The sequence below is a fragment of the Charadrius vociferus genome, unplaced genomic scaffold (assembly GCF_000708025.1).
Source record: "Charadrius vociferus isolate BGI_N301 unplaced genomic scaffold, ASM70802v2 scaffold15, whole genome shotgun sequence".
Lineage (NCBI taxonomy): Eukaryota > Metazoa > Chordata > Aves > Charadriiformes > Charadriidae > Charadrius > Charadrius vociferus.
In genome coordinates, this window is record NW_009650064.1 from 14,923,718 (window position 1) to 14,940,403 (window position 16,686).

Here is a 16,686-nt window from a genome sequence, read left to right on the forward strand (position 1 = left end):
AATACTCTATCTTTTCTTACTTCCAAGTTCTCTACAGAAATCTTTGGAGTTTTTTTCCCACACAAATTTCTTGGAAAGCCTATAGTTTAGGAGGTAACAATCATTCTTAGCCTTACAGGACTAAAAGACTGGTGCAAGATTTTTTTAAGGTAATTTCCCTTTATTCCCTTAGAACGTGGAGAACTCTTTGAGGGATTAAATTTAATCTGCAACATGCACCCATGCGTTATCATCATAGAACGCATGAATACACTGAATACAACTAAATGAACTTTCACAGCATGTCCATGTCTTTCAGAAAAATGCTGTTAAAAATAGACAAGCCATTAAAAAAAAAGGCAATTCAAAATGTTTTTTAATGGTTGTGAATTTTAATTTTTTAAATATTATTTATGGTCCAGGCTCACTGGTTCATTGCCAAGTAAATCATCATGAACCAATGAACCTGTGTCAGCTACTAGAACCCACCTATTGCAGATCCTCAAACTTGGACAGAATAAATCACTAATGTTCATTTTTAAAAATTCCCAAAGGAAGCAAAGGCAATTTGCTTATCAAATATTGTGTTAGTTGCAACAGAACCAGCAAAGTAAACAAGAGGGTTATTTTATTTCATAAGCAGCTTTTTAGAGTAATGATTTATGAGCTTAGAGGAGGCAGGCAGCTCTGGTACCACAGTTTCTCCAAAGTCACCACAGCTCTTACACAAGCTCTGTAAATCACCCATGTTGGCCTATTTGTTTGGTTTCTAGCACTGCCCCAGGTACAAACAGACACAATGCAAGACTTTGTAAATCTTATCGAGGTGAAGGGTAAAGTGTAATCTTTGAAACTGGGCTCTGTACCTTTCTGAATATATCCCATTTTGAAAGGAAGCAACGTACACCTTTCTTTTGTCTACTGGCATAACATCAACGTAACCGCCCTGGTTGCGGACTACACCGGCATGTACTGCTGCCCGGCAGATACTGGATATCTAAGAAAAAATGAGGAGAAAATTAGTTTTCATTCATCCTTTATTTCAAAATTGTTTAGCAGAAAACTAATAAAGACATTTAAACCAAGTTCTAGGAAACAATTATATTTATTGCACGACTAATTCTATTAATCTTACCATATTTAAATCAGTTTCATAGGAACTAGGCCAGTTTATAGGAATACAGACACTGCCTCTTCAAAGATCTCCTGCAGCATGACCCAAAAATCATTTATTTCAAGCTATTTCAGTTCCAAGAACATGGACACGTTTGAATTCTTGAGCCTTTCAAAAGGCTCTATCAGCTTCACCTCAACAGCAGAGAGGTAGTAAAACCCAAACCTTATTCAATTATTATAGATCAGGAGATTCAGTTTCATCTCCAGCCTGAGCCAAACAGAGAAACCATGTAACAGCAAAGGCATGCTGCAGTCGTATGTTTCTAGGAGAATGTTCCACCCTGAAGGGGAGGGATAGACTGCAATAGCTCCAGCTTTAGGGGCAAAACCTCAAACAGCAGTGAAATAATCCATATTCAAAGGGAACATCACAATTTACTATCCAGGCATGGACAAATACTAAAAGCTAATTAGATTAAAGATATAATGTGAGCATCAAACAGAAGATAGAGGTCCAAAATCATTCCTTAGCTATGACAGTTGATTAATGGCAGACTAACAGCTTTAGCTCCCCAACTCTTAAGTGAGGAAATCGAGTCAGGATGTGAAGACTCCCCAGTTGCCTTAAAATAAGAATTTTTTAAATCAGGGTCTAATTCCATAGACTTTACGCAGGCAAAGTTGCACAACACTGTTGGGCCACAGGCCTTAAGAACAAAGATCTCGGTTGATACAAACACAGACCCACCATCAGTAAAGAAGGAGTTGGTATGTGAACTATTACAGGAGCTTGACCCCTACAAAATGATGGGCCCTGACAATATCCACCCGAGGGTGTTAAGAGAGTTGGCTCACATCATTGCAGGGCCGCTCTCCATATTCTTTGAGAAGTCGTGGAGATTGGGGGAATCCCAGAAAACTGGAAGAAGGCTAATGTCACCCCCACCTACAAGAAGGCCCATTAGTCTCACTTCAGTTTCTGGGAAAGTTATGGAACAAATCCTCCTGGGGGCTCTCACAAATCAAAGGAAGCATGTGATTGGGAAAAGCCAGCACAGATTAACTACGGGCAAATTGTGCTTGACAAACCTGATCACCTTCTACAACAAAGTAACTAGTTTGGTTGATGTGGCGCAAGCATTGGACATGGTCTACCTGGATTTCTCCAAGGCTTGCGATACGGTTCCCTACAGCCTCCTGCAACACAAATGGATGCATTACGGTCTAGACAAGGGGTCTATGTGGTGGGTGGAGAACTGGCTGACAGGCCGCACCCACAGGGTGGTGGTAAATAGCTCCTTTCCAAACTGGCAACCTGTAACAAGTGGGGTCCCCCAGGGATTGATGCTGAGCCCAACACTGTTTAGTATCTTCATAACTGACCTGGATGACAGCATAAAGTGCACCCTGATGAAGTTTGGCAATGATACCAAACTGAGTGGGGAAGTGGACACTTTGGAAGGGAGAGCCATCCTGCAGGAAGATGTGGCTAGGCTGGAAAAGTGGACCTTATGAAGTTCAACAAGGACAAATGTAAGGTCTTGCACCTGAGAAAACATAATCCACAAGTACAGCACAGGCTGGGGAGCAGCTCTGTGGAAAGGCACCTGGAGGTCCTGGTGGACAAGCTCAATATGAGTGAACAGTGTGCTATTGAGGCAAAAGAAAGCCAACAGGATGCTGGATTGCAACAAGGGCATCACCAGCAGAGATAAAGAAGTCATTATCCCACTCTACTCAGCACTTGTCAGGTCACTCCTCTGTCAAGGTTTAGGCTGGAATGGCCACTCAGGAGAAACAACAGATGCTCTCCCCTACCCCTCTCTCCAAGCAAAGAGGGGAGAGAGAAAGAGACTTAGGAGTTTAGAAAGAACTAAACTAATTCAATGAAATATTAATAATAAAATAATAAAAAGGAAATAATGAAATATATACAAAACCAGACTAAGCTCCCAGGATGACGATCACTTCACCAGCTGGCACTGGGAAAGTCCCAGGCTGGACTCAGTGATGGATAGGAACTGGATTCAGGATCTGGATTCAGGAATGCACGCATTGGGATCAGAAGCAGGTGAACAGACAGAGTCTTCCTCAACACCAGCCACTGAAGAAAGAGTGCTGACCCTTTGATCCCTCAGCTTTTATATTGAGCATGAGGCAGATGGGATGGAATCCCCTGTTGGTCAGTTTTGGGTCACCTGTCCTGTCCACTCCTTCCTGCAGGTGGGACCCCTCTACGCTTTTCCACTTCCCACCCTCCAACGGGGCAAGTAACAAAGTTAGCTGCCCTTGGGTGTGATAGCAATAAGTATAAGCAAGAGCCTCTCTGCATACCATGCCTTGGCTTCAGCTATAAACATAGGTCTTATCACTCAGAGAGAGAAGATTTCTGCACAATCTGATGTTAACTTCAGTAGTTAGAAGAGGCCTGGCTGCAAAGTAAAATTACTGAACAGAAAATTGTTTCTGTTTTATCTGAAACTAGGACAACCTGGAATACTGTGTTCAATTTGGTCCCTGCTATACAAAAAAGGTATGGAGAGGCTGGAGAGGGACCAGAGAAGGGCCACAAAGATAAGCAAAGGACTGGGAAGCCTGAGGAAAGGCTGAGAGAACTGGGTTTGCTCAGCCTTGAGAAAAGAAGGCCTAGGGGAGATCTTATCACCATGTTCCAGTATTTAAAGGGTGGCTACAAAGAAGATGGAGACTCCCTTTTTACAAGGAGTCACATGGAAAAGGTGAGGAGTAAGGGGTACAAGTTAATCCTGGGGAGACGCCGATTGGACATAAGAGGAAAATTTTCCACAATGAGAACAATCATCCATTGGAATAATCTCCCCCGGGAAGCAGTGGATTCCCCATTCAGCTGGACGGGGTGCAAGGCCATCTTGTTTAGACTGTGCTTTTGCCAGGAAAGTTTGGACCAGATGATCCTTGAGGTCCCTTCCAACCCGGTATTCTATGGTTCTATCATTCTGTGAAAATTCTCTGTGAAGTTAACATCAGTTTCATTTGAGTGAAACCTATATTCTCTGGCCGCTAATTCCTCTCATGAACCTCTGTAGCATAAATATCCACAGAAGGATTGTTCAGTGACAATCTTGATAATGTTCATTTAAATAACGGATTTAAACTTGCAGTCCTCTGCTACTCTTTCAGCGTTTTAAAAATAAACCACCAGAAGAATGAAACTTCTCAGATACTCCAGAATGTAGGTCCCAATCTTCAATGCACAGCACAGCAAAGTGTAGTTCCAGCTATAGTGAATCTCCATTTAAAGCCAAGTTGTTTTTTAGAAACAGTCTTCACTGCAATAGGTCTCTACACAACCAACCTTAAAAACTTAGCCAATATAAATATCAATAGCTGGTCACACAGACCTCTATTTAAACAAGAACTGCATTTCTTCCAGTTATAATTGGAATAATTTATATCTATAATCATAGTTATTTTGTAATCTCAATGCTATACAAAATCAGGAATTTAAAATTATTTTCCTATACTCATCCTAAGAACAGAACTTATCAGTTATATAGTTTGTATTTTAATGCTACAGTATTTCTAGGAGTAAAGATTTTAAATTGTTTATGCTTTGTATAAATCTTCGGCAAAGACACTTCAGAGTTTTTCTCTTGACACTGCTGGCTGCAATTTTGGAACATGCCAAAAGGGATGCCACTTATGCTCCTCTGTACTTTATCTCCTCCTCCCAAGGCTGCAAGACTCTTGTTATATCCTGAACCTCAGTAGTTGCCTTATTTTTAGGATATTTTTAGTCCCATAGTATGAGTACATCCTTTATGCACTCATACTATGGGACTAACTAAAGATCGGACTTATCGTGCAATTTCCAATACACAGGGGGAAAAACAACCTATGCAATACAGGATTGCAGTCGAAAGAAACAAAAGATGAGGTTTACAAGCAATTAACTACACTGAAGAATTAGAACACTATTAATTACTAGCGCTAAAATATAGCAGCAACTTTGTTTTCAGTTCACATAAGAGATATAAAAAAAGCTAGAGGTACAATTGGGGAAAAGAAAGATCAAAGTTTGCCACCTCTGTAATAGTAACCAAAAGCCTACGCTGTATACATCATTAGATAGGTAGGTATCTTCATAACTACATTTGAAGGTAGCTACGAAACCGGCTGTTCCGACGTTATTTGGAAGTTTCTAGTCAAGTAAAAAACACAGGAGAAGTCAAGGGATGGAAATTTTTGACAGAGGAGGCTGACTACTTACTGGAAACTATTTCCAGTAAAGGATGGGGTCAGTGTTAGGGATGGTACCACAACTGGTTGCTGGATCAATGAAGTACAGCTAGGCCAATGCATAACATTTTAAAGTTAAAGGCAAGACACTTACATGGAATATTTGAAAAAAAGAGAGGACAGAAGAATGGGGTTGATGAGGCCAACTCAGAGGTTATTTTCAGATGAAAAATAAACTGCTATTCTGATGCTGGTTTGCAGATGAGATTGAAGAACAAATGTGCATACTTTTTGAATATATGAACAATTAAATGAGTATAAATTCATAATTATAGAATCATAGAATCATTATGGTTGGAAAAGACCTTTAAGATCATCAAGTCCAACTGTTAACCTAGCACTGCCAAGTTACAACTAAACCATGCCCCTCAGCACTACACCTCCATGTCTTTTAAACACCTTCCAGAGATGGTGACTCAACCACTTCCCTGGGCAGCCTGTTTCAATGCTTGACAATGCTTATGAACTAGCTTGTAAGAACAGAGATGAATGCATATAGTTGTATCAATATATACAAAACAAAATTTTTGGGAGAAAGAATTATCTGGTTTGAGCTTTCAAGAACTTCGCATTGGCTTGGCAATCTTCATCTAAATGGAATCAGATTCCAGTACTGATGCCATAATATTTCCTACACTTAATAATATTATGCCATCCTGATCACACTTCCTCGAACTGTGAAGGTGAACCTCCTCTTAATTTAAGCAGAACAGGATTTCACACTTAGATCGATCACAAATTTCAGCATATTATTGGTATTAGCAGCCTTATGCCACATTAGCAGCCTCATGCCACTTTCTGGAAGTCTTCAGAAGAGATTTGGGTTTGTTTCTTTAATTTTGATGAATTCATTCCAAAGGATATATAAGGCAGCATTTTTAAGTTAACATAAACTTTTCATACAGCATTATATGACCCTGCGTTATTGCTGTGCTGTGAACCCTCTGAAATTCGTTAGTATTTAACAGGTCATAGACTCTGAATACCAAGCTACTTAATTTTTTTCCTTCTTCAGCCACTCAGCAAAATACCAAATATCTACCACAGCATAGCAGTAGGCCGCAAAGGCATTTTAACCACAAGCGTCTCTCCCTCACCATCACAGGACTATAGAACCATTTAATAGCTTTTTTACATCATATTTTTTATATTTCACCACAGCAGAGAATTACAAATACTTTTGCACAAGTATTAGGGAAATATTTCCATATATGGTTACTGAAAATAAAATTAATATGGCCAAAGTCCTCAGATGGTATGAAATTACACAATTCCATCAAATTCTTTAGATAAAAGACCTTTGTTGATCTCTAGCTGCCAAAAGGAGGCTCATTTTTTTTGTAGAATTGCTCAATCAACACCCACAATGTAGAGTCACTACTGCTAAAAGACTGCCTTTGGGAAAATGCTGCTTACTGTGAAAACAACAGGATAAATACAAACCTTAACATCTTTAGAAATTCTATAAGAACTTCTACCATATATACGTCTAAGGTCTGTCCATTAAAATTAAATTTTACCCAAAATAATTTCTTTAAATCAAATTTTACTCAAAACATCTGCAAGTGAAAGAATAGTTCGACTGAACTATTGTAGCCTCTCCTTCTCTCTATGAAAATGTTATTTTGGTATCTTTATAATGCAGGAACTAACAGCAACAACGAAGGACAATCTCTGTACAGGCGAGTGCTGCAAGATCATCTCCAACAGAGTTCAGACAATCACATCGTGCCTGACATGACTCAGTTCTTGGGAAGGTTTTTATTTTATTTCACACATGAGGTCATATTAAAAAGTTCTTTAAAAAAAACAGATATTTTTAAAATGCTCGTCAACATGACACGATTCTGAAATTCCAGATCTAAGACACAAAAAATTTTAGACAAAATGGATTAACCAAAGTTCAAAGGTGTAACCAACTCTTCAGCATCAGATAGGAGGAAACTCTTTTTTCCTGGTGTCCCAACAAGACACAGCATTGCTATGCAGAAACTCCTAGCAGTGAGGCCAGTGGGGACACAAAGCACAAAGGTGGCAATATGCTTGGGCCATATGAAGAATGAATAATTTATACTTCTGTCTGCTGAGAATGACACACACTACAGTTGTTATTCATAACGTAATAGCTCTATTCAGAAAATAATCTAGTTGTACCACAAACTCAGAATAAGAGATACTTTTGTTTTAAAGAGCTCGCAATCTACCTCAAGACAAGTGAAACAGAAGAAGATCAACTCAAAAAGAGAAGGTATAGAGCAGAGGGAGGAGTATTATGTGAAAACTCCCCCCTAACATAAATTTATTCTTGCTGGCTATATGAATCATGGCTGTGATTTATCTGCCACAGACAAAGAGACAATAGCTAGCAGACTGGAACAATGGAAGATGAAATAATGGGGGGGTTTGTTTCAACCTAGTTAGGGACAGTCATTGCAATGTCAAAGGAAAGAAAAGAATGGGAGGAAAAAAGGGTAAAAATCCTGTGAAGGACTACTGGTAAACCAGAGAACAACCATTCTCAGGAACAGGGAGGAAAAGAAGTCACCGTAAAATACAAAATGAGTTTAAGAATGAATGTCTGATCAGACCAAAATCAGAAAAAGAAAGGTTTAGCTAGATTCTCATGAATACTACAAAAATGGTTTTGTAAACATCTCTTTTTGCATTAGTGACATCTATTAACGTTATTTGCCTTTATTTTCTTAGTATCTCTGCAAAATCTTCTTCATTTAGTGAATGTACGTGGCCTAAGCAGTAGTGCAAATAAATAGTCATGTGCATATAGGCATATGTCCACATACACATATATGCATTTTTGAAACAAAAGAATTTGCAGGAAAGTCACAAAAAAACCCATCTGTTTTGTGGAGTCAACCAAATAGATCACAGACTGCAATTTCAAATACGTTTGCTATGACAAGTGGGCAAATGAATTCTCTATATCTATGAATGAATCTGTCTGTGAATATATGAAAAAAGGCAAAAGAGGACACACTTATTAAATAGATTATTCTCTATAAATAATTCACTGAAACTAGTTCAGTAATATATTATCATGCACAAAATATACAATCATATTATTTAGTGAAAACTTCAATAAAAGTACCTTAGTTTTAAAATAATTTAAATGTTAACAACAAAGGAACATTACAGAAAATTGCTTAACACTGATACCATCAATGGGAACATCTGTACAAATACAGGTAGGACATATCTGTCTACATCTGAGCTAGATGCCCTAGGACCCTTCTGTCGGAAATGACAGTCTGAAAAGGTGAAATGAATTCTGCTCTGCAGATGCCTATTTATCTCCTTTACCACTATACTGTACGTACTACAAACTACTGTAAACATAACCTAGAACCTACACCTTCAGTGTAGGTATCTACCCTGACAGCATCCGAAGTTGTTAAGATGACTCCCATCCCTGGTTTCTTACCTGTATTTATGTCCATTTTTTCCTAAAAGCAATATGGCTGCACACATTTCTATACTATGGAGATGAATAATGAGACAGTACATCTAAAAATAATTTTAAAGCATAACTCCGTAATACTCATTAATGTCATCTGGGATTTCTCCAGCCAAAGTACATACATATTCTGAGATGTTTTCCTGTGTAAATTAAACAGAAATGGGTCTTCCTTCTACAACAAAGTCTTTTCTAACTCACTGGGAAACTTTGGCTATAGCCTTTGATTGCAACCACAGAACTGAAAGAAAATGGTCTTCCACAAAATGGACTTTCACTGAATCTATTTTCACTGCCCCTGATACACATTAACGATCCAGATCCACATACACAAATCAATTTACTTTCTGAACTGGAAGTACTTCTCACACAGGTAACACAAGGACAAAAGTGTTTTTAGGACAAGTTACACAGGTAATCTAATGGACGTCAGGTAGTTTCAAAAAAATGATGAATAAATATTTGAATATTATTTTCACACATTTCAAAGTGCTGGAAAGTAGTGAAAAGCATCATCTGACCCAGCCAGTTGCCATACTATTCCTTATGACAGCTAAAAGACAGTTAACAGTTTACTGGCAAAAATGTGAACTGCTCGCTCTGCCACTACATCCTGGCTTCTCCATAGAGATATGACAAAGGAGGGGTGTAAAAAAGAACTTTCTTTACATTCTTTCCACCTACTTCAGAACTAGACATGATATAGAAAAGACAGAAAAAAAAAGTTTACCAGGAAACAGACCAACAAAACAAATACAGTATCAGTCTTAAAATAATATGACAATGTGAGATACTTTATACAAATGGTTCAAAATCTGGCTGCAAATATTTATCTATCTACACACATAAGAAGAATCCAAAATAATGGGACCATGGAAATTTATTTTCAGAATAATTTTTTTTTTGTTAGTTTAATCTGACAGAAGTTATAGTTGCACCATGTTCTAAAAAGCAAGGGTTTAAAAGAGTGTACACTGCCAATACTGAAAAAATGAGTGGGAATTTTGATAAAAAATTGAAAATATGGGTCCAGAGATGACTGAAGTCTACACTGAGTTTTCAAATAACTTTCCATGTCTTCAGCAGCTGAGTACTACTAACTTAAATGGCAGCCTCTGAAAAAGAACTTTTGAAAAGACTGTAAAAAATCAGCATATGAGAAAAACTGGATATCCATATTATATCTTATTATCTTTACATTATAGTTTTTCATAAGATTTCATTATGTATTCATTATATATATTATATATTATGTATATTCATTATATAATGCAATGTAAATCACTATACTTACATCAGAATAAATTCGTGTTCCAATTACACGAGCATAGTGTGGATTTGCCTGCATACAGTTGCGAGGACAATACACCCTGAAATATCAAAAATAAACCAAACAGGAAGAATGATATCAGAGTATCACTATATCATATTCACCATTAGCATTATTGAGTATAAATCCATAATTTGATGATGCATACATATGGGTCCATACCGATACTAAAAGGCTGACAGTTTTTGAGGTTTTGACAATATGAGTGAAAGCAGCGCTGATGTAAGTTGTGGTTCATAATAAAGTGCTTGAAAACATAATTCAACAGCTCTGGTCTTCCCTTTGGAGAAGCAGATGGTGTTCTTGTTCACCATATGTGAGGTCCGTAGAAAAGCCAGTGAGAAGAGAGACTTTTCCCTCTTATATTATTGTCTGCTTCTACAGCATCCTATATGAACTGTACAGTTGAACACCCTCTCAGAAGAGGCAGATCTGGATGCGGACCTGCTACGATGCTGAGGACCTGGTGATGCAAGTCAATTTAGCAACATATAATGAGGGTAAGCACTTGGCATCTGCGGCTAAAATGAAAAATTCTGGAAAGTAATGAGATTCCTAGCTGCTTCTAGAAGATCAGAAAGCTACTGAAACAAAGATTGTCTTTATTCAACTGCACTTTGTTAACCTTTGAGAAAAACTCTCTCCAATTCATGCCTGCTATAGCTCCAAAATGCACGGGAAAACCACGTGGGAAGCTAACAGTAGTACAGAAGGTGTCATGCTTCTTGATTGCTAATGGTGACGTGCTACAAAGAAGAGGTGACAGTCAGCTCCAGGCCTACAGTGAGCTGTTTCATCTTAAAAATGGGTAATGCCCTAATGGCATTGGAGCCCCCCTACATGGGGCAGCCTTGGGCAAACGTTCTTCTCCAGGATGCTAGCCATGCTCGAATTGATATTCGGCATGTCATGCCACTTGGGCACGTACCAGTATTACCAGATGGGTAATCAAAACCTGATTCCTAGCTGATGCAGCTAGGAACAAGATTTTTGTTTGAAGGACGCAAGATGGCAAAGAGGCCTTTTGAAGACCTGCTGATTTATGATTAGGGGATGAGAGGGGAAAATGAGGCTATGCAATCAATGCCATAGCTGATTACTGTTTCTAACTCCTGAGATCACATTTTCAGAATTAAGTTAAGAGCACGCACAGAATCTTGAACGAATCACTGCTGTTGTGAAGTTCCTTAAACTGATGCATCAGAATTAATCAGTCATTTTTAACTATTTTTATTTGTAAATTTTCTTAAAAAAAGACCCGATTTTTCTCTTAATGAAGCTCATTTTAGTTTTTAATAATGAAGAAAAAAAGAGAAAGATAGAAGTATGAGATTGCACCCATCCACTCCTGCATTCCACTCCTTCGCTTACTTCTCCACATCTTCCAGCTAGAAAGCCAGGATTCATAGCCAAACACCAAACAAGTCCACGGACCCAAGTGCTACATGAAGGGATGTTTTCCTAGCAGTTCTGGCTTTGTACTTGCTTCCTGTACTGGCTGTAGGATTGCTATGAAATTAATCCTGTGGATCTCTCCAGCTTAGCTTGCAGTAAATCATGCTACAGTGTATTTACCTTTGACTCATCTATGGTTTTAAGAACTGTTACCAATTTCCTTCCTCAAAATATTGCCGCACAGGCTCCTTTCGAAGAGTTAAAACATAGGCTTCAAAGAAATGGTACATATATTTAAAGCAGTCAACTGACCTGCAAACCACACCTTACTTTAACAATATATACATATTTGCTTTCTCTACCCTCCAAAACTCCCAAACAAGTTTAGAACTCCTATGAGAAATATCTGTATCACATCAGGCAAATAAACTGAAACAAAGTGTATTTTGCCTAAGGTACACAGATTTAACAGTGGATAATGAAAAGAAAAACGCTTCTGTCTTTGCAGTCTTTAGTCTAACCAACCATGATTTCATTAAGATTCCCCAAGGAACCAAAGAGAGATCTTTATGGGCAAAAGAAAGTGAGATTCTCCTGATGAAAAAGCCTGTAGATTGTCTTTACCTACCTGGCCTTCTGCTTAGACCAAAGACTAAAATGCCACTAAGACATTTCTGGCTTCACTTCTACAGCTATTGTTGTCATCTTTATCAATGACAACTATAGATAATTAAAAACTGAGAAAGAACATGGCAGGACTTTGAGTTAATAAGACTGAAATAATTTTACCTTGGACAGTGTGAGGCCGGTTTTTGAAATGGGCACAATTGTTCCACCGTTGTTTCACAGGTGATAGCTTGAACTGAATAAAGTAAAGCAAAAACCAATAAATGTGTGCTAATTAGAAAAAAAAATCAATTCAAAGTAGTACTCAGTTTATAAGAAATAAATGCTAACCTGTTACTTTAGACACAGTGAAGGAATTAGCAGATTGGTATTTTCTGAAAAAGAAATAATAAAAAATAGTCAGTAAATAACATCTCAATCATTTCTTTTTAGCTAGCAGAATTTTTTTGAGAATCTAGAAATACACTGAAATCTTTGTCCCCAGTCAAACTTTACTCACTGTACCCCCTTTCCCCATTTGTGAGTCTATTTATTGCAATGACACATTTACTTTGTACTCCCAACGAACGTGTTTGAGAACCAGGAATGTATGTTAAACTCTTTTAGTAATTTAATTTGCTAAGAGAATAAATATGCTAGGAGCAAACTATGCAATCTATCTGTCTCTCAAAACGTAGCAACCAAAATCTATGGCTGAGAATTGCTCAGAAGCATCCGTTTACCAGAAGAGATCATTCACTTCCCCCCAAAGGTTCATTCCTACAAACAGCTCCAGGACTTTTTACTTTTGGATCTTGTGTTTTGTTAAATTATCACCAGTATCCCTATAAGCCCAGTACAACAGATAACAGTCTGTTCTTCTCACTAATTATATGGTACCCAGATGTAACCCTTTCCTGCTCTTATATAAAGTGAGGTATATACATTCTGTTGCTAAATTACAATTGATAAACACTTCTGTTTTACTCCCCCTTATCTCCTATTTTACTCCTATTTCAGCTCATTGGATAGGCCTCTGATTTTAGTATTTTTCATCTGTAACAAAGAAGCTCATGATTTTTTCTGGCACCCATAAGGTTATTTACTATTTTTTAAAAAAGAAGAAAGTCATTGGAAATTACTGGAAATAAGTGGAAATTTGCAGCAAATTACTCCTGTGTGCTCCACAGCACTGCAATTTGTAGTTGGAAACTGTTTGCTTGCAGTGGTTTGTTTAGTCGTATGGCCCACCAATTTCACATTTCCTCATTTACTGGATTCCAATTTGCTTTCACTGAGTTAGCTCATACTTCTGTTGCCCTAGCTTTGTCAAATACTGATGTAGGAACAGTTCACTGTATTCTACTGTTGATTAGCTTGTTGAGACATTGTTAAAAATGGTATCTTATACTGTGAAAATGCAACAGTTGATAAAATATCTGTATTAGCAATCCTGATGATAAATGAAAGGACCTGAAGATTAGGAAGTTTGCTGTATGTTGCACTGACATTCCCTTTTCTGTCTTTCTGTTTTGCAATATGCACTAGAGGTGAGATCATTTCATCTATTCATTGAACAGATATGTAGCTTATGCAAGGCTCCATCTGGAGACACTAGTGAGAGTCAGGCAGCTGCAAGGTATCCTTCGCCTTATTGATGGGTCTTTTGAAGGTTGAAACTTTGGTAAACCAACTTTATTTATCCCAAAGACTTTGATTTATAGGCTGACTTATGAAGCTGATGCCCGATCACAATATTTTGTAAAGTCACTCTAAAAGGTGATGTCTTAAATACTATAGAACATTAATGAAGACTTATGTCATCTATACGCACACATAGTAGCAGGAGTTTCCTGAAATATACTTGTAGGTAGGAAGGTATTGATTTGGTCCTTTAACAGTCTTTTATCTATAAAGCATCTAAATTTTTTTTAGAACATCTGAACCACAAAACCGAAATCAAAATGGCCATTACTGTTTAGCAATGATATGATTATCCATGCCTATAGCAAACAAAACCAAGTGTTAATACCTCACTCAGAGTTCTGATTCTCACAGGATAGATGCTAAACACTCTGTAGATGTGACACTCATACAGTTTTGTTTCAGATGGCTCAGAAGCACAGCGATTTCAAGTGATGAGAAATAATCTCCTTGAGGTTTGAAGATTTTCTACAGTTTAACTACTCCCACATTTTTAAGAAAGCTGGCTCCTAATAGGTTAGCATTGATATAATCAAGATTTACTTCCCTCTTTGTCTCAAAGCCTTTAAAAAAAGAGATATTTGTCTGTATCTTCATTTTTAGGGGCAGTAACTTAAACCACAGTCAGATCATCGGACAACCCAAAGAAACAGATTGATATCAATGTCTTATGTGCTACCCAGGTAGCCCAAATTATAGGCCACTGAATTTATCCTACATGATCAGTGTTTCTCTCTATCCTGGATTAGGGAAATCTGCCGAAAAGAAAAATTATGACAGGTGCCATAGCATGTGGCATTTGTTTGCACAGCAAAGAGTGAGAGCACAGCCTCTAACATTACCTATCTCCTTATCCTTGGATTCACACCTGAGCCAAATATATCACTCAGCAAAATTCTGTTTTCTTTCAGTTCGATATTACTCATACATTAACTGTTACACACATGCTATTACTACATATATACTAGCTATAAACAGAAATAAGGATAGCAAAGTACAGCTCTGCAGAATGCATTAAGATACAGTGAAGTGGAATTTGCAAATACTAATAATATCTTAGATTCAAACATACTAATACTGACATTGTCCTGTCATTGGATAAATACATATGGAAACAGCCAAGTATTCTCCACCTTTATTCACTGGTTTTCTGGGTTTCTTTTTGCATGTCAAGAAGTATTTCAAGCTGTTTTCACATACCAGTTTTAGGGCAAACACCTGAACAGTGTAGTACACCTCCAGATGAAACTTCCACAGTATGCAACATTATTCCATCACTGACCAATGCAGAAATTGTGCAAAATACTGGCACAAAACATCATACATAAATTGTGGAATTGTGATGGAACTATCAAACTTTGTCCAAAAAGTGTAAAAAATCTACTTCAGTGCCAGTAGGTACTGGTTTTCAACAAAAAATATATACACTTACAAATGAATTAATTGAATACTCCCAATATTGAGCTTATTTAACTATAAATACTAACTTACTGCCCAAGAGATTTTGTAAATTAGTTCACCTTCATTCACATCATTATTGTGTCGCTGTTCTGTCCCCAGTTAAACACTGGCTAAGGTATCAGAGTTGATACAATACTTGTGTATCCACAAGCCTTTTTATAGCATTTTCATATTCTTTATGACTAAAAGTATGAAAAAAAATGTTATTATTGTGATATATTTTGTATGAAATAAAAAGAAACATGTTAAAAACCTTCCATACATTTTAAGAAAACTTACCCAATTGACTGAACGCCATTTCTGTAAGACTTGATAAAGTAATTTTTCCTTCCTTGCCTAGTGACATCAACCCAACCACCTTCATTGTCTAGGATGCCATAATGTATGGCAGCTTTACAAATACTGGATTGCTGAAATATAGAACAGGAAAAGCAGTTCCATGTGAGACAAAGCAAATATTTTGCGTTGCAATTATTTGTGGGGAAAAAAAAAAAAACAAAAAAAAACCAAACCACCAGGTTTTAATTACAATACATCATTAACAACTTGGCAGACAGTCTATTCAGTTTGATGTGGTCTACACAGGCATTATTTCAAATGAAGAAAACACCAGTTTGCCTTACTCAGAAAAAACTATACTCGCTTACAGTATACTTGTTCACAGTAGCTGTTATTTTCTACACTGTTTTTCAGTTCTACAGAGTAAATTATATATTTTCATCTAGCATTAAGCTTACACAAGTAGGACCATCTTACTGAAACAATTTAGATGAGTGGACCCACAAATCGCTGTATTTCTCCTGAAGTCACACCTTCACATATTCACACGCAAATATGTGGACAAAAAATTCTACTGCTGTGCATGTATAAGAAGTACGGAGTACATTCGGACAGCGCATGCAGAACAGCAGATGCAAACCTAGATGTCTGATGCTATCAAAAATTTGGAGTAAGCTTTTATTTTTGGTGAATATTGATTTCTTCCAAATCCATTCTTGATACGATTTTTAACTAGTATTCCAACAGAAAACACATTCATTAAACATTCTAGTGGTACAAAATCTAATTAATTTAGAATATTTACCATTTCATAATGTACACTTCCAATAACCTTGGCTTTGCTATCCAAACAACCAGCAGGACATTCGTACCTAAGAAAATATAATAGAACTTGGTCTTAAATATTGGGATTACAAAAAGGGAAACTATTCCAGCTCACATACATTCACATAGAATAATCTCAGAATGACAACTGTAAAAATTACCATACCTATTGCAAGTTGTTCCTTTGCACTGATCTCTTAGCCTTACTTCACATGAAACAATCTGAGCTAAAACAAGCAAA

General features: G+C 37.3%; 1 protein-coding gene across 1 annotated transcript in view; it reads right to left on the reverse strand.

Annotated features, from left to right (window-relative positions):
* Positions 1 to 16,686, reverse strand: part of CRISPLD1 (cysteine-rich secretory protein LCCL domain containing 1) — a 44,255-nt gene that overhangs the window by 1,779 nt on the left and 25,790 nt on the right. Inside the window, exons 7-13 of the mRNA XM_009891889.1 lie at positions 16,612 to 16,672; positions 16,426 to 16,492; positions 15,621 to 15,751; positions 12,528 to 12,571; positions 12,360 to 12,432; positions 10,140 to 10,215; positions 846 to 976 (exon numbers count right to left, since the gene is read on the reverse strand). Of these exons, the coding sequence (XP_009890191.1) occupies positions 846 to 976; positions 10,140 to 10,215; positions 12,360 to 12,432; positions 12,528 to 12,571; positions 15,621 to 15,751; positions 16,426 to 16,492; positions 16,612 to 16,672 (583 nt within the window). The remainder of the gene's footprint in view (positions 1 to 845; positions 977 to 10,139; positions 10,216 to 12,359; positions 12,433 to 12,527; positions 12,572 to 15,620; positions 15,752 to 16,425; positions 16,493 to 16,611; positions 16,673 to 16,686) is intronic.